Source organism: Larus michahellis, chromosome 10 (assembly GCF_964199755.1).
Source record: "Larus michahellis chromosome 10, bLarMic1.1, whole genome shotgun sequence".
Lineage (NCBI taxonomy): Eukaryota > Metazoa > Chordata > Aves > Charadriiformes > Laridae > Larus > Larus michahellis.
The window spans coordinates 1701723-1727890 of record NC_133905.1 but is presented as its reverse complement, the minus strand read 5'-3'; the positions used below and the strand labels follow the sequence as shown (position 1 = coordinate 1727890).

The window sequence follows — 26168 nt, the reverse complement described above, 5'->3', positions numbered from 1 at the left end:
TTAATTATATTTTTCAATTATAGGTGAAATGACTATATTAATTTGAAGACTGGATAATAAATCCAAGAATTATCTTGCTGCAGTCCTATATTTTATTGAATTACTGAGGTTTAGAATAAAAGACGATCAAAGTTCTAAATGCTAGTATCAGGAAAGTTAATAATTTTAATACATTTCCCAGAACTGTCTTGCAAAATCTTAAATTAACGTAATAAAGACCACCACATTATTAATCCTTCCACTTAGGGTACATATTTTGTTTAATCTATGGTAATCTGCTAAATTCTAGAATATTTTTATGTAGAGATGGACATATGACTCTATCATAACACCATGATAATATAAGTTATCATGTCTGGTATCTACCATGGGGCAGGCAGCAAGGAAATACTAAGGAAACCCAGGTACCTTCTCTCCTGACTCTGGTCCCTACGAGTCTAGGTGGGAAATATGTGCTGTATCTATAATGCCTCCTTTATGCGAACAAACCTAAACCTCATGTGTCATTAACGTAGCGCTTAGCAAGAGGATTAAAATATTTGAAATCCTACTTTAGGTAATAAAGTAATCTCAATAAGGATTCCAATTTTGAATTCTGCAGCATGGCATGCCATTTGATAATTGTGCTGTTGTGTTCTGATGGAGATGGCAAGCCATTTGATGAGGATTGCTATTTCAGTGCTTCTGGTAACTTGTGTTGTACCACTGCATTGCTGGTTGGTATCATTGGGCCCTACTTGCCTAGCTTATTGTGATTTTTTTAAAAAAAAAACAAGCCCAAGTTGAAAATGAACTATTACCCTGGATCTTCTAAACATTCGACTCAATTTTCTGTCAAATCCTTTACTTATGATGTTTATTTTAAAGCTTATATACATTCTGAAGTATGGTTACTTTTTTCTTCTCTGTCAATATCCAAAATTGTGAGAGACAACATGTGTCTAATTTCTTCGTTTGGAAGGGTTCAGGAGCATCAGCCTCCATAACTATACTGGGTTTTGCTAAACCTGTTTCCTGAGTTTAAAAGCTGTGATTGAGGATCAGAGGTGAGGAATTTGGCTATGGATGACAAATGGGATGGGAAGAGAGTGGAGGGAAGGGCGACAAAGAGTTTATTTCCGTGTCTTGCAAAGCTCAGTATGACACTTTGCTACGTCCATTTGCTTTTGCAAAAAGCACCTTTGTAACGAAAGCGTAGCGGGTTGTACACCGGAGAAATTCCCATCAGCAACAGAAAGGAACAAGTTATTTACAAACCATATTGCAGGACAGCGTTGGCAATTTTAAGAGCAGTAGGTGCACATGGCTTGTGCTGGACCTCCTGTAGGTGTGTAATTGAATTAGCCATGCGCTAGAGTGGGTCTCGGCATGGCCGGCAGCCGCTGGTACAGGATCTGGGGATGCCTGGCACTCATCGTCACCGTGCAAAGCATAGGCAACCCATTAGTGTACAGAGCTGAAGTCTCCAGCCTGTGAGTCAGAAGAGTTGGTAAGGGGATATTTGTGTGTACAAATCCAGGTTTTTATCTGTTTGCCTCATCTCTGTGAATGTGTTTTCTATGTCCTTTTAGTCCAGTGGCAGAATAAATTTGTAGGAAAGCCACAAAAAGAAACTTTAAGGAATATAGTCTTTCCTTTTTTTGCAATCTCATGCTTAATCATGGGGAAAAAAACCAAATATAGTTTTTATTAAAATAATCTTCACAGAACTGGAGATAACTGAAATTTATATGGTGTGTAACTTGTCAAAAAAAACCCACAAACAAACCCCACCCAAAAACCCCAAACGCATTTCTTTAGCAAATGGAAAAAAGAAAGCACCTTTGAAAATAACTGGGAGGATTTTTACACTGATTCACTTCACTTATAAAAATGCAGCTCACATAAACCCATACTGGGAGAATGTAATAGTTTGTTAAACCTTTTTCTTCTTATCTATAATGGTTAATTTTCTTGTATTAAAGAAAAGTGAAGAATTAGGAGGATTTATTTATTTTATTTTAGTATACAACATTAATAAATTATCTGTGTGTAGTAACACAAGATGAGGTTTTAAATTGAAGTAGGTATGGATTTTTGTATAGCTACTGATACTTGAAAAAGTCAGTTAGGGAAATCCAAACCTCTTGTATTTATTAATAATATCGTTGCTAAAATGAAGTGCCAACCCTTTAAAGATACTAACCTTGATTGCTGGAAAGTTGCCAGCCCTTCGTCATCCTGCAGAAATATATTATACTTGATCTGAGAAAACATGCAGTTGTCCCTCCCCCTCCTTATTCCCACAAACTGGAACAGTATTATGTTAGCATGAGTTGTGCTGAGCCGAATCCAATCTGGAATTAAGAATGCTCCAGGGCATTTTTAATAAACTGTCATTCAGTTGAACTTTAACCTTCTTTAATTTGCAGAATCTGGTAATGCAGATGTATACTTCAGCCACGTTCATTTCTTTTTCTTTTCTTATCTTGGTGTAAAACACTGCTGGTTGGACTTGAAAATATGAAGCTGCAGAAGTAGAAAGTGTTCTTTTAAAATAGTCTTAAAACTAATAAAGAATTATAATAGTTTAGTTTGCTGATTTTCCACCATTCTGAAATGTAAACTTAGTTCTAGTACTGATTTGAATAAAATCCTTGAAGTGCTGAGGTCAGTTAGGCTTTCTGAAAGTATGCAAAAAATAAATGACTTTTATTGGAAAACGCAAAGGATAAGATGAGGCTGTTGTCTTGCAAAGGGGAAGAAAACCCAGTTAATACTGTATTCGGGGCATAGAGTACTTAACTAGCAAAGAATTTTGTATTTGATGAGGTTTTCAGAGTAAACTCTTTCAAAGCATGAATTCCTATTGATTCTTTAGCTGCTATCCAAAATGGCAAAGTTTGTGGTTAGAAGTAGTTAGGCTAAGAGATATAGTGGAGGGGAAAAAGAGCAGGCTTCCAGGTACTCACTGTCTTGGCAGGCTGGGTGAGGAGCTGCCCCTCAGCAGCGCCGTGGGAGCTGGGAGCTCCTCGCGCCAGCCTTCTGAAAGGTGTCCTGCGCCGGCGGCCCCGGAAAAACACCAGCCGTGCTTGCACAGAGACAGAGCCTGCCCTAGCTGCAGCACATGAAGGCATTTCAAATGCCGCTTGGATTTTAGAATGTATTACTGATCAACAGAAATTGCTTTGAGAAACTCTTCTGTGTTTCTGTGTAAAGAAAGTTCTCAGCAATGCGTATGTGATAATTAAGGTGCTTCATTTGAATAGGTGCTTCAGTTTGAGAGGAAAATGGCTGGATGAGATATTACAAATATGGTCATTAATACAAACTTTATCTTGATCCTTTGTATGATGATAAGAAAAGTGTATAAACATGTGACTTGGTCCTTATTGAACTGGTACTTCGTTGGGGGACTCAGTTCAAGATCTGGAGAATGGAAAAACTAAAAAGGAACTGGAAGGCAGGACCATACCAGTGCTTTGGAGAGGAAAGGACTCCCGGACACCCATTACTCTCTAGATGAAATGCTCCTGAATGCAGCGAAAGAAGGATTTGCTATAGGTCAGAAAGCTAAAATTTTGCAGTAGTAGTACTGGATTTGTTTCCATTTCTTACGGTAGGACTGAGAGGTAGTAAATCAACATTAACCCTTAATTTTTTTCTGTTATGACTTTAATATCAAAGAAGAGAACATGTGCTTACATTAAGAATTTGGGTTTATGTTTTACGATGCTTTTCTGCCCCCCCCCCCCCCCCCCCCGACTTTTATATCTCGATAATACTGCCTTCAGTGTTTAAAGTTAATTTTCCATTGTAATGGATCTGCTACGGCTATATAATGAACACGCTAAGATGATTGTGTGTGCAACTTCAACATTCACACGTTTCCATTTGATAGTAGTTCATTAAAAAAAAATTAAAAATCAGTTTCTTCTGCACATGCCTGCCAGTTGAATTCTGCTGTAGGTGTTGGTGAGACAGTTAACTAGGAAAACATACAACTTGGAACTTGGGTCATATTCAAAAAATAAAGGAAGAACTAGCTGGCAAATATTGTGTTGAAAGTGTAAATGGAAGTATAACTTTCCGGTCTACACGTGTTAACGATTTGTGGTTTGAAAAAGTTTTCATATTTAAATTTTTAAAGTTTTTTCCCCTCTCTTTTAAACTTTGATCTCTTTTGTCTGGTAATATGAGAGTATGTTATTAATATACATTAACAAATCCACAGCTTTGTTTTCCACAAGTCTTTAATTCCCTTAAATGTTTTAAAATGTAAGTGATGTGGTATATTAGAACTTAGGTGAGCATGCAGTCAGTCGACAGGCTGGGTACTAAATTCAGCTGAACCTGTAGGAAAAGGAGGGCAATGATACTCTTTATACGGAAATGCTACTATTCTGCCTTTTTATGTTCTCATCTGCCAAAGAAATCTGCAAGTGTGGAGTGACTTGATGTTTAAAGATACTGTCTCGAAGCAAGAGTCTTTATGTATGGATGACTTCGCAGTCTTGAATCCTTCCTACTACTTCCATTAATGTATATTGCCTGGGATTAACTAACAAGCTGGAGCCTCAGCAGAAACTGTACGCAGTTTTTAAAAAACACATGGACGAGCCTAAGAAATAACCCAAGAAAATTGGGAGAAATACCATGTTATGTTTTACTAGTTGAGGCTTGTCCTTGTTGGAGACAGCAGGGCTTTTTGTTCTAGTACTAAAAGACAAAATTAAGTATCTGGTGTTATATTAGAAATTGAGTATATTTTTAAATAAATGTGATCTGTCTCTCTCCATCTGTTTTTTTTTTTTTTTATTATTATTTTTTTATTTTTCCCTGGGATTTAAGTGCAAATTCAGCTTTTTTATTTTTTTATTTCCCTCAAGTATATTTTCTCTTTGCTGCTTCTACTGTGACAGTTCACTAGATACTCATTTTACAAAGATATTGAAAGCCTTCATCTTTCTTGAGGGTTTGCTTTAATGGAATCTTGGACCTGCACAGACTCCACTGCACAATTTGCGCTCGTTGTTCTTTCATTTATACCAGTATTACACTGGTTTTACTTTCTGAGTGGACCATCAGTAGTTTCAGTGCTATTGATAATTGTGATTCTGTGTTCGTGAAATGTTAGATCTTACGCAGTGAAAGGTATAAGAAGTGTTCTGGTGTTCCACTGATCTTATTGAGTGTTTATAGAGATGCAGAAGCTGGTGTAGAAGGGGTAAGTGATCAGTGTATCATTTTCAAATAGGATGTGAGTCCTCAATGTAATTTGATGAAGGACTGTATTATTAATTTTGCTTTATTGAACCTGTTATATAGGAGGCAACATGTGTTCAAATTGAAACAAAAATATGTGGCTTATAAACACTGATTTCAGGCTAGTGGGATTTAGATAACAACAACAAACATCAATTAAGCATGAACTTGGGAGAAAAGATCTTATTTTCTCTGTAGACACACTGATTATATGACCCCAGTGGAATATTGTCAGACTTTTCGATACACCCTCAAAAAGTGAACGCTTTTCAATGACTTGCGTGACATGCGCAAGTGGAATATATATTCGCTCTCGTTTTATTTTATTTAGATGTTCTTCCTGAAGTGTTGGCTAATTTATAAGATGTTAATATTTGGACAAAGGAGGTGAGAAAGAAAATGCAGGAAACGGGACATTCATTATTTAAATCACTGTGTCATAAAAACCAAATTAAATCTGTTGTTTACTTGCACCTCTTAATGTAAACTGTATCATTTGAACAGGGGGAAATCGTACTGGTGTCCTGGTTACCAGAGCCTATTCCTGACCTTCTGGGTCTGGGAATGTAATGATTCACCCCACAAGTAAATTTTCTGTAGCCAGACAGCTGTCACATGTAGTCTCCATTCTTTAGTGTGTTCTTTAAATAATGTAATAGACCATGTCATGCATTTTTTTTTAGTTCTGAATTTTGGTTTATGAAAAGGTAAAGGTTTTCTGAATTACTGCAATATGCAATTTATCCCACATCCAGTTGACATTTACCAACGCTAAGGAAAGAGTGGGATCACCCTAACCGTCCTAGAGTTTATACTTCAGAGATTCTGATAGTTGTCATGAGGGAAATAACTCGATTGTTATTAGAACAATAACAGACATTTAAAGTTCAGAATCATAGAATGATTTGGGTTAGGAGGGACCACTAGAGGCAATGCAGTCCAAAGGTCTGAAAACACCACGGACTGGAGAGTCTACACATCCCCGGGCAACCTGTTCTGCACGGAAGAGTTTGCCTTTTTTGATGAAAAATACATGGATTGTCATGACCAGTTTTGTATTAAAATATATATCTGTATCTGCATCTAAAATTTCTGAAACTATTGTTATGATGAGTTACCACCACGCTGAATTCAAATAATATAAACGGTGCTGAAAATATTGTTTCTGTATGTGGAGGTGGCTCAGGTTAAACAGGTTTCTGGTGATCTGTTTTGTATAAATGTTGCATATTATGCAATGGATTCATGGAAACATAAAGATTTTTTGGTATTTAATGACTGCTTTTGTTTTTTAAAACAGTTAAGAGAGGAGTGGATTTGAACAGCCATTTACTTAAAATAATTCCTTTTGTGTGTGTCTTTTTTTTTCTTCTGGATTTATATAGATTTCAGATTTACTTATTGTAAAGAATACAGACCTTAAAAAGTTCTCTCTCATAGGTAGAAGAGCTGATGAATGCACTGGAAAAGACTAGACAAGAATTAGATTCTACCAAAGCCCGTCTTGCCTCAACCCAGCAGTCTTTGGCTGAAAAAGAAGCACATCTGGCTAACCTGAGAATAGAGCGAAGAAAACAGCTTGAAGAAATTCTAGAAATGAAGTAAGTACATTGATTTCTCTAATTTCTAGAAAAAATTAGAATTACTACTTTCTTGTCATAAGAGATGGTTTGGGGTTTTTTTCTGTAAGTGTTTTTTCTATGTATATATTTAAGTCTGAATCTAAGGACTTCTAATAGTAGTAAAACTGTTACATTCCTTTTAAAATACAGGAATGCGAAAGTCTTCATTTTAGAAGCACCCAACAATTGACATGTGGAGCATTTTTTGAAAGCTGTCCTTTGTTACATGCAAATAGAATATCAGCACAGTATAACTTCCATGAGAAATTGAGGGTTTGAAGCCCCATCTTTCAGTGAGAATTCTATGTTGGAGTTTCTTTCAGTGGCAAATTCAAGGAAAGGGGTTTATTAACTTCAGATGGATGGAGCAATGTTTACTGCATTGAATTGGTTAAAAAACTGACAACCTATTTGCATACACATTATCACTACGTATAAGTGTACAGAACTGAAAAAGGAAGATAGACCTATAATTTAAATCTAACTTCTTACCCACAAGAAAGGCAAATATCTGTAATTATGGGATGTTAAAGCTCTGACATGATCTTTAAAATTGGCAAAAAGGAGCGAACCTGTTATGACTTGGCTCGGCTGGTAAGTGTATAGTGAACATCCAGCAAAGAACATTCAGTTGTGGTTTCAAAGTTGTTTTATTGAGGAAGAAAAAACCCAAAACACTTACATAACTTCAGCTAAGTTGTATATATCCTTACCTTTTGCGAGAAAGTAAATAATCAGAAAAAATGATTTTAATAATGTTGTAAAGAAGACAAAGTGGAAATAGAGACATATGCTTACTAGGGTTTTGTAAAGGTAGGTTTTAAGAGTGGCTGCTGTGTAATATAGGTGCAAAAATACTGTAAGGTAAGCCTGAATGTCTCCAGTGAAATCAAAAGAACTTCTGCTTTTGACTTTAATGAGGTCTGTATCTGTACAGAAAAATGGGAGTACGTATGAATTAGGGTAGTATGTGATATTATACGGGGTGCTCGATGCTAGTACATTTCATGCAGGCACCTGTTTTCTGTATAGTGCTTTGGATTGTTTCTTGGAGTGCATATTTGGTTTTCATCCTATTGGTAAATTTTTTTTTTAACTCATTTTTACCATAATTTTCAATCATTAAGCAACGTAGGGGAGAAAAAAGCAGTACCTTTAATTCTGTTATTGTGACTTTTTTGGTTGGGTACACAGAACCTCACAGAACTCTGTAAGGCATGTGTCTGCAGTCTGGGAAGTGAGGCTCGCAAAAACTGCTAAAGTTTGAGTTTTCTTTTGATAAAAGCTGTTCTATTTTATGAATGACTGACTGAGTGGATGGTACTCGTGGTGAAAGACCCAGTATCAAAGGTCCAAGTTAGGAATAGTTTGGAATTAAAAATGAGACGTAAACACATAGTGTGTTTTTACAGTATCAATTTTAAAAGTAAAATAGTAAAATTAGAAGAAAATTTCAAATTAGCATCTAAAAATTTAAATGAATAAAAATTTCTAGTTAAAAGTATATTTGTATATTTTTTTCTTTTAGTAGTCATTAGTATGGTTTCTTTTGTAAAAGACTTTTCTTATTTTTCTTTTTTGTTTTTAATTTCTTAATTGCTACTTTGTTAGCTGTGTAAGTATGTAGACTTTTTCTGCCATTTACCTTTTTTTTGTATCTTCAAAAGAAGTAATTTTTCCTATGCGGTTTTCATTTTTAATCCTGAACTGAGCTAAAATAAACTTCTGTACAAATCACTCCCCCTGAAATCTATGATTCAGCTAATAACTTAGAATTAGAGCTCACTTTCCTTAAAAACCCCATCTATTCTATTAGTATTTTAAATTCTATCCTAACTTTATTTTCTGTGAAATATATTACAAAGCTGAGATCATGTTGGAGATGGAATCAGACAGGACTTCTGTTGCTGGTCTAGGAGACAGGAAATAGAGTTAACGAACAAAACAAAATATATAAAATCACAGCACAATTTTACTAAACAGAGAACAAATAGAATAATGATGGAAATTGGCATGATCGTATTTGCTTTTTTCATTTTACTGCCTCTTTAACATCGTTAGTACTGAATCAAAGCAGCAGAAATGAACATACTCATTTTTTTGAGCTTTGTGTATGGCAAGGGCTACATGACTGTTATTAAATATAAATTAAATGTAAATCTGAATTTCCAATTGTAAAATCTAATAACATATACTAAACAACATAAATGAATAGATAAACATGTATTAGTAAACTTTTTAAAGAAATAATTCAGTTATTTTATTGCAGTAGTTTAATTTTTGAAATAGCTTACTGAAATAACTATATGACAAACAAATTTATAAAACTGCTGCATTAACAACAGAATATACTAAATATGGCGTTACATTTTTTTAATGAATAAAGTATTCTCAAAAACAGATTGTAGAAGCTACTTAGACCCAGACAACGACTGACAGAATAATGATAATTCTGTGTTGTAGTAATATACTAAAATAATGTGTCTTCTCTCTGATATTTTAAGATAACTTACTAATTGGCAGCATTGACCATAACTTCTATTTATCATTTTTTTAATTTAATATTGAGTGATTACAGGTTTTGGCTGCAAGCTTACAGTTAAATAGGCGTGAACTGTGTGTTTAAGAACATTCATGATGATTTCCTATGCTTATATTATGTTCAAGTTCCAAACATAACTCTGCATTCTAGGCTCATCTGGCTGACATTGCCAAGATCCATCTTAATTTACTGGCTACAATCAGTTGTCAGTTTTAGATAACTTCTTCAGTTGGCATTAAATGTTGCCATATACATTTAGTTATTTAAGGAAGTTTACAATAAAAATGGATAGCAGCTTCATCTTGTTCATTATCTGGTTCATCTTTTTGAACTGGAAACTGGAGAAGTACCCACTAAATGAAAGGTAATTTGATGGAAGGAGGTAAAAATCAAATTATTCTTAACTTGATGCCAACATGTGACAAAATAACATTTATTTTAAAGGATTCCATAATGTTACGTTTGGAGAAGGATTTGCATTTGCACATTACTTTCTCAATATGTGATTTATTTTTTTTTTCCCAAATGTCTATAAAAAATATTGCTATATTAGTTCTGGAGGAAATATTTTTGTTATGGTCATATTATTTTAGCAGTGCACGCATAACTCATACTGACATTAATGGAAGTTACGCATACATGTTAACAGTGAAATGCAGCATGTGTTCAAATCCATCATTTTGCCTAATTGTCTTCATGCTTTGTGGTCTTTCTATCTCTGACCATAAAAAAATAATCAATGCACGCATTATTTTTTAATAAGTGATAGTTTAAAAAAAATAATCTATATTGCAGTGTGACAAAAGGGATGTTAGTGTTTTTTAAAAATGTATTTATCATCTATAGAAATGTTTCAATTGGCCTGAACTTAAAAATTGGTAGTTAGAAATATATATCCAGAACACTTTTCCCAGACATTGTTTTTGTTTTCTGAGAGTCCACAAGAAGGAGCGCAGCCTACTGAGAACCTCATGAGGCTCGTCTAGAAAAGCTTATTCGTTTTGTAATGTGAAGAGCTTGAGGGTAGGAGAAGTTTCTGCTCTGTGATGTGGTGGGGTTTTTCTCAGAGGTTTCAGAAATGCCATATTTGTGGAGCATACTTTCATGACCACCAAGCGTCCACAATGCTTTCATACAGATGTCTTTTCCTAGATGGTGGTTCGTTCCAAAACTCATAAACCTGCTTGTAACAAAATTAAAGAGATGTATAGATAGATACATGAGTATTTATATAATATTAAAATTGCTTTTTATATGTATGTGAAATAAATGCTTGTCCTTATGGAAAGTGGATTTTACTCTATGGGATAGATCATCTTTTCAGAAATGGTAAAAATTATTTTCCCTTTGAAAGATACAAAGTCTGACCTACAGAGCCGATAGTCATAAAAGAAAGTCTAGTGGCATGTGAGGGAAAAGATGCAAACATTATATCACTTTTTTTGTTAGTTCAACTTTTAAATTATATGCATGTAATCTTCAAGCTGCAACACTCCCCCCTGTCCCCCCAAACTCCCCAAAATCTGTTATCAAAACTTGGGGTTTTCTTGGTTAAAAGCCCTTAAATTAACTTTCTGTGGTGTTTACCCTACTTAGAAATATATTTAAATACAAGATTAAAAAAAATTATTTCCTTGTGGTTTTGCATTATTTGACCTTTCGGTGACTTAGTTACGTGTGACAAACACAGCACTCAGTAGTGAGTGACCATGGGATTAATCCCAAAAAGACTGAACCTCATGTTTCGACTTGAAGATCTGTGGATTCTTGATTTTTGAGATCCAACTGTTAATTACTGAGTGTTTCCTTCAGCAGTCAACTCAGTAGACTCAGTGCTCTGAAGCTTTCAGAGTATCCTGAATGAAATTCTTGCCAAGAATTTGAAAGGTAATTTCCTTGACTTTGAGTAGAGTTCATGCCATCACCTGTGGGTATTGCTAAATCAGTTTTGCTGGAAGTGACTGTGCCCTGAAATTCACTACGAATTTCAGAAGAATATGTATTTGCCCTTATGTGGAATAAATCAGATTACTTCAGTAATGAAGCATTAAAGATCTCCTAATAGAATAACGGGCTACTAGTCCTTTCATTCAATAACAAAAATAGAACATTTCTGTGCTGTCCAAAAAAAATTTATTTTTAAATTAGATTTTGCTGTAAATTTTCTTACAGTGACAGTATAAAATTAAACATCCCTTCCTCTGTTTAAGAATGTGCACCATTTTTTTCACTGAAAATAATAAATGAGTATTGCTTATCTCTGTTTTTCAGTACGTTTACTTTATTCATTTAACAGCACCTGTGTGTAGTCAAGGCTGAAATATTTGTGGGAAGAAGGGGATAAAATGTTTTTTTCCACCAAGCGTTCAGTCCCACCAGCTGCCACTCTTTGCAGAAGTGCTGAACACGTACTGTACTTTTACCGGCTGGGTCGGTGGTTCAGCTGCTCTGCCAAACAAGGAGAGGGCACTTGTATTTGCCACTAGACGCCAGGCTCAGATCCAAGACCAGGGACCGGATCTGCCTGGTTCAACAACCTGACGATGAGCAGCTTCACAGAGTAAGGAGGGAGCTTGTTTTGTTGCAGGGAAGACAATGCGTGTTGTCCGTTTGTCTGTCACCTGGTCTGACTGGTCCCCTCCTGTCTTTTAGTGCAGGAAATTCAAGCACGGACGAGTATACGAATGACTTCAAGTGGACTTTTGAGGATATTGCAGGGATGAAGAGGGTCTTTGAATAGATTCTGGAAGTCAGGGATCACAGCCCAAGGGGAAGACTGCATAAGATCTAAAACTGGAGAGTCACAGTCAGAGTTTGTAGGAAAGTCAAAATGCTTTATGAAGTACTAATGGCAGAAGTATAAGGAAGTTTACCTTTCATCTGGTTTTCTGCAGACAGACCCCTTTTTTCCATCTATAAATTTTACTGGAGTAGAAGTTGGGGATTTCACATCTGTGTAGCAGCTCAGCAGGAGCTGCAGCTCTTACAAGGGCTCTTGGATGTCCAGAGAATCTAGACATGTTCCCAGCACCTGGACAAATCAGCTCATGTCCCTGCTTTACGTTCTCCTATTACTATTTCCATCCATCACCGTCTCAGACTGGCACTTGGGGAGGGAAAGGGAAAGGACCTCAACGTGTTTTCCTTTATTTATGTCCTAATTACTCCACCCCAAGAGGTTCTGTCACCCACAGGGTCGTGGTTTCTTCTTCATTGCTGTGGGTACAGCTATGGTCAAAAGCACTTCTGAAATTTCTGTGTGAGTAGTAAATCCAGAGCATCTGGAACATTTCAAAGTAATTGTGTATGCAGTTCACCTGTTCAGTGCCTACACAGGCCAGAAGCATGACACCCATTGACAGGAAAATCCCTGATGAAATTGTAGGGACTCCACTTGCATGTAGTCATGAAGTTAATTTCCTTTTTTGGGGTCTTCCATACAGCAGCAAGAATGAGGAAAGCCATACAGCAAGGTAGGAGAAATTGGCAAGGTGATTTAAGTTGAAACTACTCTTTGGAATTGCTGGGAACTCACTCTTTAAAACCACTTAAACTGATAGCTTCCCGTAGACGCTGCCTGCTCTCTGGGTTTAGTTAGGCCGTGCTTTTCCTGCACCTCTTCCTTCCAGAAAGGAAAGCAAGTTGCCCTTGCCTACGCTGAAAACTGAGGTGTTTACTAAAAGGTGTGGGCTAAGATGCTTTGGTATGCTCCGTTTTAAATGCTAGTATATTCTAAAATAGCCAGCACCTACCTCGGGGAGAGTTCTAGGCTAAATAAGTAGTAGTGGATATACGACATTAAAGGGTACTCTTTGAATTGAAGTTTAAGCAAATACACCAGGGTCAGGTTTCTTAGACTATTAATGAAGTATTATTTTGAAAGTAGGATCATTTGAAAATCATTTTTTTCTATTTTGTCAGCTCTAATACAGCCTATATTTTGAAAAAGATAGCTTTGATCATTTTCTAACATGAATTTTTTCACGTACCTTTATTTAATAGGCTGGATATGAGTAGTGTATAAATAGCTGTGGAGAAAAAATAATTTTCAAAAAGCAGTTTACTATTTTTGTAATTTTATTAGAGGGATTATTTTGACTCGTTTCAACTGTGGTAATGTATACTATAAACAAGTTCGGTGAATGGATAGCAGGTTGATTGTCTCCAAAATTGTACCATTTCAAGCGTAGAACACTAGACTGTTTTTTAGTAACCTGTGGACTGCTTCTATTTAATTGTAGGATTCATGCTGAGAGTGTAGAGAGTCATATCCCAAGTTAAATACAAACAAAACAGCAGGATGTTGATACAACTGTGACTTCCATAGGAAGTAGTTAGAATGGTAATGTGGTCTCCTAACTTGGGTGGAGAGTCTCTTGTGACTGCTTTTGCCCCACAGACCTGTAACACAGCATGCCTTGACTAACATTTTTGACACCAACTTGCAAACACCATAAAGATTAGAGAAAACCAAATGAAGGCTTTGTTCTCTGGAACAGAAGCTTTCTTGACTAAAATGAAGAGATGGGTTTTTTTTGTAAACAATGAAGGGGCACAAAGCAATAAAATGTTTCTCTCTGTGAGAACAGAATGAGTGAACTGTTTACTTGGCAAAGCTCTTGTTTTATTTAAAGACGTACGAGTGTCACCAAGTTCCTATTCACTTGAGAGTCTTATATGTTCAGACTAAATGATAGGGTACATTGATTTTATTTTGTAAGATCCATGATGTTTGAAATTTCATCAGCATGGGAAGAAAGTGTGCCATTTCTTTTCTTCATTTTGTTCCTGTTAAGGTCATAATTTACTTTCAAAATAGATTGTCGCCTGCTATTGAATGTTAGTAAGATCAATTTTGGATTTCTCCAAAGCATCCTATCCTATGAGAGGCTGTATTTTGCCTGCTTTTATATTGGTATCCAAGCAAAGGAAGCTGGAGCCTCTCCCATGTTTCCTGTCCCCTTTAGGCAGTGGGAGAGTACAGTAACAACCTTTTCAAAGTGTTTCCCTCCCGGGAAAGCAATGTCTTCCTCTCTGTTATGGAATGGAAGTAGTGCTTCTTATGTCACAGAAGCATTGCCTGAAGGTGAACTAGAAAGAGTTCAAACATATTCAAACATGTTCCAAACAACACATATTATGGTTATAATAACTAAGCATAATTTTCTGATCTAGAAAACGGGTCTGGATTTTGACCAGCTTGTTTTCTTCATCTCATAAGTATTTTGGTTTAATTATCATGTGTTTCCATGAGTAATGTCCTCAAGAAGCTATAGAAATTTAGGCTTCTGGCTCCCTAGTTGTAAAAATGATCTTCCAAGTTCCTATGATCCGTATGCTTTGAGGCATCTGCCAGGTGGAAAGGGACTTTGATGGTAGTTGCCCCTCTGTATCCTAATAGTGCGCTTTTCTTTCCAATTTTGTTGCTATTATTCTCTACCCATTCAGGTACCTTGCCTCACTGGAAAAATAACAGTCAGTGCTCCGGCAAACATTTTCTGTTGGAATTCCACAATACTTTTCAGGGGATTTATTCCTTGAGCGCTTGCCCCAGACCCTCAATGGCAGAGAGATCAAGGGCTCTCTGCAGCTGCTTTACGAGGGAGAGATTCAAAGACTCTTCACTCTGGGGAGGGAAAGGCAGGGGGAGGATATGTTTGAAGTTTGCAGAATCTCAAAGGAAGGCATAAACTGAACGTAGAACTGTTGTTTGCCAGATCCCCCAGCATGAGGAATATCATGCACTTGCTGAAGTTAATCAGTGATCGATTCAAAAGAGATTACCTTCTGTAACTTGCTTCCCTAGAGGGCAGGGTGGCAGCAGCTGGTTCAAAAAGGGGTTAGACAAATTCATGGACAGGAGGTCCATAAATGGCTACCTCTTTATACTCTTTGGTTGCTGTTCTTAAACTATGTTCCTAAAATTTATTTTCTCCCTGAAGTATTAGTTCTCTCCTCACACATTGCTCCTTTACACGGAAACACACATAGTTAATGATCGGATGATTTTTAAATCTTTTTTTTTGAGAACTAGTTATACTAAGTCAACTAATACACTCTGGAAAGATTAAAGGCTGCACTTGGACTAGCCTTTTGCATCTTCTGTTGCCCTATAGTGTACAAGTGGATTTACAAGATGATACAAGTGATGAAAGATTGTTTTATAGTGCAGGTTATGAGAGTGAGATATGACAGTTACATTCTCTAGTGACTGAACCACTCAGAAGACAGACAGGATTAACAGTACTTCAGGTTTGCAGGTGTCTCAGGCTGCTTAAAGGACTGTAAGATGCAGAGTGTTCTAGTTTTTTGTAATGCAAATGAAAATTTGAAGAAACCAATGCAATTGAAAATCATTACATTTGCTTCTCTTCTTTCCTGTTTTGGAAAAAATCAACCTCTTTAAACTAAAATGCTTTTCTGGGTTTTTGGGGTTTGGGGTTTTTTTTTGTTTGATTGGGTTTTTGTGTATATATATATATTTTACTTTATAAATGTGTTAGGGTTTAAAATACACCAGTTTAATCTATGATATATCTTGATTCATAGCATTCTAAAATCATGTGAGGTAGAATATTATTCAGAAAGGGACAGGGATGAGAAGGATAGTATATAAAAGTGAGGAGGGACTATGAGTTAGTATTCAGTGAAATATGGACAATGGAAAAAGGAAGCGGGCTGTACAAACCCGAAGAATGAAAATGCGGGTCTGGACTCTTCCAAAGGAAAGGTATAGTTTGAAGTATGTTTCTATTTTCTAAGGAAATTATTATTTTTATCTAAAGTTAACTTACTGGGGAGTTTAGCAATCTTAACTTTTTAGACAAAGAAGAAAAAGTTGGTATGCTTTCTACTAAGTATTAAACACTTTTTGTCTGATTTCTATTGCACAAATTTATTTTTTTATGTAAGAATAATATAAGCAAAAAAATCATTTTACTGAAATAACAATACTATAGAAAAAAATTTGTACTCTGTAATTACTGATCTTGCCAAAGCTATATATGGTTTGTTTGAAAACTACCTTAAAAGTGCTTTTATTAGCTAAAAAAATAGAACTGATAAAAATGATGAAATGGGATGGCATTTGTTTTGAAGTTCAGGCAGCATGGGAATGTGAAGGCCTCCACCTCTGATAATATACTCAAAAGAACAAGTGCCTCAAAAGACAGAAAGGAAGGAGTAGGAGGCTGGAAGTAAAAAAAGAAGGAAAAAGTTAGGCTTCTGTTTCATGGGTTTTTTTAAAGCTGACTGAATTACGCCCTTGTCTACTGAAACCCTCTTAGTGTAATTCCCATTGGCCTCCGTGACACCTAGGGCAGCGCTGATCAACTGCAGGCTCCCATATTCCTAACCTCAGCCAAGTGAATATGATTCTAGCAGATGTTTCTGCATTTTAGACCTCAAAATATGATGGGTCAGGTTTTTCCCTTTTTTCCAGTGGCAAATCTTGCATACTTGAGACCCAGGACATGTAATTCAATGGTAGGAATTATGAGCTGAGGGTCTCCCCAGTGGGATAATGCTGAACTTAATGTAAACTCAGATCTTTGAAAATGGAGAACCAAAGAAATATAAAGGTTTGGATCATTTAAACTAAATCACTGGATTATTGTTTAATATTGTATAAAAATATAAAACGTGCTTAGAAATGTATATGATGATGTTTTCCATTAAAAGGAAAAGGTCTTATAAAGTCAGGAGAGAACAGAGTCAGAAGCAATCAAACAGGAACAGCTTTCTTAGTGGTAGAAGGGAAGGGTTCAGTTCACTTTTTCTGCTTTGCCATTACTCCTTAGGTGCTGTGAAGTAAATCCACTGCTGCCTCCTTCCTGAGCTTCCTCGTTCCTCCCCCTCCCCATGCCACCAGCAAAACAAGTACTTCTCTGTGTGCTCTGGAAAAATAAATCCAAGTTCCTTTGCTTTGTTTCCTCTGGTTGGATTCTCTCATGTCTAATAAGGTGCAAGATGTGCTTGAAGTTTTGCTCTGTCATGTCTGAGAGTGTTCGTTAACGCTCTCTGATGTGCGTTCTCTCATGCTTTGTAAGGTGTGAGCTCATGGGGCAGCCTTTTTGCCTGTAAGAGCATAAGTAAGATTTACTCTTTTATCTAACTGATATAAATGACACCTGGAAGAATGTATTGTCATAGAGGTCTGCAGCTCTATCTTGAAATGAGTCAAAGAGTTCCTGTCTTTTGGGGAGGGAAACACATTCATGCCGTATTTTAAATCCAAGAGAACTTCACACTGCTTGTTCTGGTGGCGTTGGTGCCCTCCCAGCGAACTGTGTATAGCTTACCTATGTAGAGTACAAGCCTGACAAGACTGATCAATGCTCTTTATTAATCCAGTGCCAGGCATAATGGGCTCCATCCTTCACTGGCCATCAAGCATTACTATAATAAACGAGATAATAATAAAAATATGTATCATGTTATCGCTGTCAACACTAAACGATGTGAGTGTAGAAATACTGTGGTAAAAAGAGAATGCCTCAAATGTGATGTTAAAATATGGCAAAGCACACAAAAATGTTCTAAAGCACTGAATTTCTGATGAACACCACCTCTTAGTGCCGTGCTGCCATTTAGCAGAGACTGAGATCATGACTTACGTGATGACAGTGAAAATTAGGATGAGCTCATCTCATTTTTCTCTGATTGTGAACAATCTTGGCTATGTCCACACCCTTGTGCAGCGTGCCAGGGTATCTCAGCAAAGAAAAGCCCTATTTAAGAAGGTACAGTATATAAGTCTGTGCTACGTCTTATAATCAAACTGTTGTGTTCAGGTAAACATCACCTTAAAAGGACACCTTGGCTTGCTTCCTGAGGGTGAAGCGGCTTCAACTGAATAGGTAAACTTTTCAAGCCAAAACAAAAGCTTGGTGACAGCAAAAACTTATGCAGAATATTGTTAGTGGAAAGATTTTTTTCAGTTGTTGGGAAATAAAAATGTTGCATTTGTAGAGGAGTTTGTATAGTCCTAATGGGAGTATTATGCTTATCATGTTGCGTTTTAGTATTTAAAAGTATACCCGGGAATGCAAGTTGAAAGACTTGATACATTTTTTCCTCATATTTAATAGTGAATTTCTCAAAACACATCCAGTTTTTGTTTTGTAAATATGTAGATACTAAGCAGGGAACTGTGATTCACTGGCTTAGATTAGGAATGTAAAAATACTTTTTTGTGGTTAAACTCTTCCCAGTTTCTAACCACTCCTACCTCAAACATACAGTTTATCTTTGTTGCAGTTGACTCTGACCAAAATTAGGCCCCTCAGGCCTCTGAGGATCACCATATTGCTAGAATCATTCTAGTTACTGGGGATTCTTCTTTTTTGCTTCCCAACAAACTCATCTTGCATTCTTTGAAGACTAGCTTACATGGTTCTCATCTTCTAGGCGGTAGGGAAAATGTAGGTTGGTCTAACAGAGACAGTCATTAAATGTACTACTTTGTTTTGGTTTTCAGCCCTCCTGAGCTTTCTTTATGGTTAGGAAACAGGTACTGAGGAGAAAATGTTGAAGGTAGGTTCTATAGGATAGGTAGGTCACCTCTGTGCAACGCAGAATCAAAGCCAGATACTTTCAAAACCTTACATAATGTGGATTGTTATTGAACAAAATTCTAATTCTGCTTAAATCTATATCAGTAAGAATGTAATTTAATATCCTGCCTTATTTCTTTAGGCTGGAAGAGTTTTCCATAAAATGCAGTGAGTTGTGAGCATAGGACCTTCTTGCATCAGTCAGGGAGCAGTAGTGAGGGGACTTCCCAGTCGTTATGCTCAGCTGTCTGCGCGTTATGGCAAGCTATGTCCCAAAGACTGGATAGGAGGGAGAACTTTTAAATCTCCTCACTCTAAAAGCACTAAAATATTGAATTTTCTTATCGCTATTTAGGGGATTTACTGTGTTTGGTAACTTATGAGTATCTTGGTTAGCTGGGCAACCTCCTGCAGGTCTTGTATGACGATCTTGAGAAACTCTTTTTAGTTTTCTGTGTACTCTATAAACAAAAGGTAAGTAGTTCATGTCTGTGGGGTTTAGAGCAGGAGCTGCTGTTAGGACTAGTGCGAAATTCAGTAGCAAAAAAAAAAAAAAAAAGAGATTAGTACATAACACCTGAAGAATAGAAGCCCAAGAAGTGTGGTAGATCATCATCTGACACCCAGCAACCTGATACCCTCTTAACAGAGCGGAAAATGCTCTGGCATTCATGAGCTTAAAGTCAAGAATTTTCACCTCTTGAAAAATATTTAAACTTTCAGCATGCATGGAAGAGATTTGACTGCTTTCCAGTTTTGTTTTGGGTGCCCATTACCCCCACCGCCCTGTGGATTATTTTTCAAAAAAACTGAAGGAAAACTGATGAAATGAAAACAGTGTCTTTTATGGTTTTTCTGGCTTATGCGTACATGTGTACCACCCAGCTACCCGCTACGGCCCCTCCCATCAGATCCCCTCTACGAAAAAAATAGTACCATCATCCAATTAGGATGAAAATTACCTACAGTATTTTCACAGTTGTATTAAGAAATAGAATTTATATGATTTCTCTCTTAGAAAGATCTCCCTTCAACACTTCAATACTATGATGTTTTGTTTAGTCTAATGTAGGTTTTGTTAGTATCTAGCCTAAAAATGAATCTAATTAACAGATGAACTTAGGAAATCCCTACTGTAATTTGGCAACTAAATGAGCGGGGATATCAGTATATGACAAGCAACTTCCACTTAAGGCTAATGTAACTATTACCTCATTAGAAGTGCAACTTTACACTCTTCAAATAAAACCTTTATTGAATTTAAAATATGTATTTGACAAAGGACTATCTGAACTTCCTTGAAATTGGCTTTGTGAAATTATGCTGCTTTTATTGATACTGACTAGCTTTATAAATGTTTATCTTAATTATGTTTTATTGTGATTAAAAAAGATTGCAGATACTCTGCCATTTCTGTAAAGTGAGCTGTTGGAGCTTTTTTTTTTTGTTAAAGATGGGGGTAGGGTACAAAGAATAGTCCAGCTCCAGAGAGGAGGCCCCTCACAGGCCATATGAATCCACTTACATGTAAATTGCTTGTCTATATGAATTAAGGTGAAGGTTATGAAAGAACTGCATTTCTGTGTTTATTGTAGGATTTTTGACAGTCTCTTTCCTCTTTCAAGTAAATTTGGCTTAAGTCCACAGTCAGTACAGTTTTAAGTAAACTCCTCTTTTGTTACATTAACAAGGTTATAACATCACTGAGGCAGATTTCCAGCTGCATGAATTGAGGCCTAAGCATGCAGACTGAGGGGATAATTAAAACCTTAGGGTGGGGGACTTAAACTACCAACTAAAATTGGATAAAAGGCTAATTGTCCATAGCAACATAATACGTGTTTCTAAATACCTGTGAAATAAAGACAAATATTCGTGGTCTTTTAATTCCTTTTTGAATGCTCAGATTCAGATTGTATTTTAGGGCACAACAAAGATTAAGGGTAAGTAAATGGAAACCCAAAGAATTCTTTCCCAGATTGTATTTTAGTTATTAATTGAAAAACAGAATTATTTTGAAGACTTCAGTGATTTTCTGACCTTCTTTATAATACAGGAAGCATTTTTGTGTAGGAAGTTTGAGGCTTGCTGTGTGATACAGTATATCGGAATGGACTGGTCGGTGCTTTGTCAAAATTTGTCATATCTCTTTTTCCTTCCTCCTTTTTTTCATTATTAAGAGTGGAGTTACATACCTTTGGTGACCTTCAAGAAGATGACATAGAGTCAGGCAAGATGATACATTACCACAAAGTTAAAAAAACAAAATGGGTTGTAATGGCAGCTTGTACTGAACTAAATGAATTGTGAAGGCCCATTTGTTATTCATTAGGAGAAGCAGAGCAGATTACTGTTCTGCCTTCATAGGGAGCCTTTAAACTTAAGGTCATTTTACACTAGTACCCTTGTGGCACGGACAGCATTTAATACATTTTTAACAGCTTTTACATTTCCACGGTTTGCAGCAGTGCTGGTTGAATCATTTCTGTAATGAAGGTGTTTTAAAGTAGTTTAGAGTTACTTTGGGGGAAAAAACAGGAAAAAAAAAAAGAAATAATTGGGTTGATGAAGTGACTTTATATACTAAAGAGCTAAGTATGCAGAACGTACTGCTGTAAAGTAATGCATGCTGATTCCCACTGCTACAGGAGTACATCCCTGGGGATCCGTGGGTTTTTTTGGTTTTGTTTTGTTTTTTTTTTTAACATAAACAGAACTATAGTTGTTATTTCACAGTGCCCATTCCTTTGGGGAAGGAAGGTCTGAGGATAGAAATTGAGGAATATTTTTTGAGCTGTTTCTGAGTTGCTCATGAGTCTGGTGGAGAACATTCAACATTTTGGGATGTTTTGGGGAAGTGTGCGTGCTAACTGTCTATCATAGCTGTTGATGTGGGCATCTAAGGAACCCAACGTAAAATGAACGTGGAGTGGAGGGTAGAATTTTGCTGATCAGAATACATGTTGATTATTTCAATACTTCTCAAATGGTTCAGTGGTGCTGTGTAAAGTCAAAGCAGAAAGGTAGGTACCAATATGAAACAATCTGAGAATAATTCGTTCAAAAGTGATGAACAAATCTAGAATTCTATTAGCTTAAAGAATGATGTATAACTCTAAAGAAAGGTATAGTAGCCCCAGTTAAAGGAGGTAATCATTTCACCATCTTATGTTTTATTGTAGACTATAGTCTCTCATTTCCTACCTTTTAATTATGTTGTGGGTTTAGCTGTCAAAATCCATCTTACAGTGACTTTATTTTTGTTCAGAAAATATCAGAACACAAATGATGCACTGTGTTTCAAGACTTGTTTACAAATAAGCTTCATTAAGAAAATGCTGATTTAAATGTATGATATTACTTCTCCCAGCAGCCAGTCCGCCCCTAATTTCCTTTTTCTTGTTTACCAGATTAACAGCATTCATTCTATACTTCATTGCAGATGGCTTTCGCTAGAGTTTTTGCTATTGATTTTACTGTTTTGCGAGGATAAATTTTGACAAAATACATGTGGATCACAATCAGCATATGATGAAGAAAAAAATGACACATTCTTTGACAGCAGAAGGATTTTTTCCTGAGATTTTGAACAATACATATTTTAAAGCTGAAAGGCTATGTATTGTCAGAAAATAGCAAGCTTTAAATAACATAAGTGCAACAATGATTGCTTTTACTTAATATCAGATAGTAGAAACTGTGAACTCTCAAAATCTTGTTGCTGTTTGAACTATATATTTTTTCAATAAAATTAGATTCTTTTAATATAAGTTTTAAATTTTCAGTTGCACCAGTATTACTGACTTTACCCCAATAGAAATATTTATCTTCTTTTACCTTTGCACTAGCTTCATGTAGTCATTTCTGGTTTGTGAACTAAAGCTGTTTTAATGAAAAGTACTTTAATCTAAGTTTTTAAAAGTTCTTCACACATGTGAAAACATAAACTGTCAATATATGTCCACAGAATATATCAAGAGTGGTTTTGTTTGGTCAGAAAAATGAACTCCATCACTTCTGTTATGTTAGAATTCTCAACGTGCGGTGGAGGGACTGTTATCATCCCATGCCAAAGCAATACCCTAAGAAAGGCATAGTGCCACTATCGTTTGTAAAACTCACAAATAAGAACATAAAGAATTCTATGAAGGCCATGCAATTCTGAACTGGGGTATAGTGTAAATTCAATTTTATTTTTATTTTTTTTAAACTAAATACATGTAATTATTGATAGCCATATTTCATTGCCTGAAACTGCTGTTTATTTTTCCTTTAGCCTTTCCTTACAGCCTTTTCATGTTTGTAACTTCTTTGTCAGAAATGTAAAATAAAGAACATGCTAGTAAGAGGAGAGCTCCAGTATTGGGGCTACCTTAATTGTAATATTCTATTCGGCAACTAAGACACTTCAGTATTGGCTCCATCGGCCCTTTAACAGAGGGCTGTCTTCTAACTTGGGGATCGTAACCTCCCCGGTTCTGAAGTGACTTCTAGTGCAGTACCGGGGCAAATGCCTCTTGGGTTGCCATGGCCAAGGCGTCTTGTTAGAATTTTCAGACAGATTCTGTAGCAGCTGTGACCAATAGAACACAAGATAGCCAGAACAACTCCTGTGTGCCTCCAGAACATTCTTTGCATTGTGTGGCATTAGGAGGGTCCCTGTGACAGTAGTATGCCAGTTGAAACTTACTTAGAATAATTCCAGATGTTTATTCTGCCACTTGGAAGTGATACATTTAGTTACGTGTTTTGATTCAGGCCCAGAGTTTGAACAGGTTAAAAACAAAAAACAAAACAAACAAACAAAATAACGTGTTGAACATAGGCACGAAAGATTGGTATAAAAAAATCCTTTGAACAGTGGTATTGTTTGAAGTGCTTAGACACTGCATGTCCCATTTTCAAAATCGTTACCTTGCTGGAGCCACATAGCAGAAAGCTTGGTCCAGCATCTTCATATCTGTGAATTTTCTCCTTTTTCTGGGCCTTTTTGTCAAGTAGGAATTGGGACATCCTGAAAGACTTCCACATGAAATCACTGCTTTTTGACATATAGAAAGGGATAGCCGTTAGTCAATTTTATGCCATAAGAATTAATTTGTGGTTTAATTTTACCCTTTTCTGGTTTCCAGTGGGAACCAGACTTGGTGATTCAGGATGTCACTTTGTATCCATGTTCCTACTTCTGTCCATTTTTTCCCCAGTTATAAGGGTTTTTTTTCTTCAAAAATAAAGATCGTAACTACCTTCTGAGTCACGTGAGTAATTTCTCTTCCTTCACTCCTCATTCCCTTAACAAAGAAATCTAACAATTTTCTTTTTGTTCTCTTTTTCCAAGAGCAAACTACGTCTCATATAAAACATAAAATTATTCTGTTTTCAGAGAGACCTAGGCTTTGTAATTTTACCGTAAGGATTATACTGATATGTCAAACGGAGTAAACTTTAAGGTTGCTGTGTATTTATTTTTATAATTTCATGTATGTCCAGGAATGCACAGGTGGTGTAGCTGAGGCTGGTCCTTGTAATTTGGTGTCTAAGTTAGTCTTTTGTGTATAAATGTTACAAGGTGGTTGCAGTTCTCAATCATATTTACTAGTATGCTTGGCAATAAATATCAGAAGCTTGTTTGTTCTGGTCTGACTCCCGTTTCAGGGATTATTTTAAAGATTAATTTAAGATCTAACTTTCCCTTTTAATGGCGTTTTTCTCTTAAAAATTGCAGGAAGCTTGTGAATAAAAACTCTGTTCTATGAGGTATCTGTATTAGTATTAACTCTCAGTTCACAGGCCACACACATCCAACCAGATAGAGCACATCTCGACCTGCAGCTGCCTTCTTAATACTCCTCGTACAGTTAGTTACACAGAGGGAGTTCTTACGAACAACGAAGCATCACCCAGCAGCTTGTGTAGAACACAGCAGAAAGACAGAGAAATTGTTCAGTAAGTTCTTTTGTTTTCTTCACCTTTGGGAAAATATTATCTCAGAGTCCATAATAATGACTATTGAATCAAATAGAGACACTAGGAGGAGAAAAATCTTTTCAAGAAGGGATGTTCGTATTAACATCCTGTTAAATGGAATCTGTTCAGACCTTAAAAGATAAATTAATATTTGCTAAAATAAGACACTAAATTTGTCTCAGCTGATCTTCAGTTATTTTATTGTTTGCCTTTTTTAAATAGTTTAGGAAAAGAATTTTCTTGTAGAAGTGTTCACAAACACACTGATTTTTTTATCTTGTTTTAAATAATGGTGACTGCGTGTGTGCATCCTTGACTGAAATTTGGTCATAAAAGTTGTCTACCCCAGTCTATGGAAAGGCATGTAAAAATCCTCGACATAGGTGATACGGAAGCCTACTTTTATCAGAAACAGCTTCTTCCCTACCCTGCATTTTTTAGAAGTACCTAGGTTTTGAGTTAGCACAAGTGTATCTGTGGTGGTTTGTTTCCTTTGATCATATGCAAGTCAGCCCTATGATGGATCTAATGCATCCGGGAAGAGCGAGTTTTGCCTATGATTCATTATGAAGTGGGTCCGTTTGCTGCGGCACAAAAGAGACGTGGTGTGATAGGATTTGTGAGAAACTGCTAATGCACTGCTAATGGTTAGAGCTTTGCAGTGTGCCTGCTTCCATCTAGGCTAGATGAATCTAAATGCCAAAAATTCTATGTAAATAACCCAATTTGACTAAATAGGTATTAAGTATTATGGAAAACAAATTAAAATTATGATCGAAAAGATAGATAAATGGTAATCCACAGACAAAATCTTGCAGTGGTTGCGGTCTTTTTGTGTTATTCTGGCATCGCAAAGCAAGCAGGGGGTTTCTTTAAAGAGAGTGTAATGATTTAATCTGATTTGGAGAACCCCATATTGTTTTAAATCTGGCAAAACGATGAGAGGAAGGAAGTCTGTTTTGGTTATATTCCTTCAGGTGGTTAACCCTCAGACTGATAAGAACAGCGACAGAATAAATGAACACCTGATGAACGCTTCACGTTGAGAGCAGACATCCTGCTTCACTAAGGAAAGCACTGGTTTCTGTACCGAGTGGTTCTTTTGACATTGACTATTGTGGTTGGAGCATGTTTCTTAGGTGGGAAAGACCATAAGTACTTCCAACGTAGAGTTCATAAGAAAGCAAATGTAAATGCAAACAGAATATATTTGATGTGATCTAATCCCAACTCTGCTAC

At 36.3% G+C, this 26168-nt stretch overlaps 1 protein-coding gene across 7 annotated transcripts in view; it reads left to right on the top strand.

The window, feature by feature from the left end:
- ERC2 (ELKS/RAB6-interacting/CAST family member 2) overlaps positions 1 to 26168 on the top strand; it is a 510348-nt gene that overhangs the window by 272043 nt on the left and 212137 nt on the right. For all 7 annotated transcript variants that reach the window (XR_012589289.1, XR_012589291.1, XR_012589290.1 and 4 more), the window contains one exon: positions 6685 to 6845. Coding sequence is in view for 2 of the 7 variants with exons in the window: in XM_074602406.1 (XP_074458507.1) it covers positions 6685 to 6845 (161 nt within the window). In the remaining 5 variants the exon portion in view is untranslated. The remainder of the gene's footprint in view (positions 1 to 6684; positions 6846 to 26168) is intronic.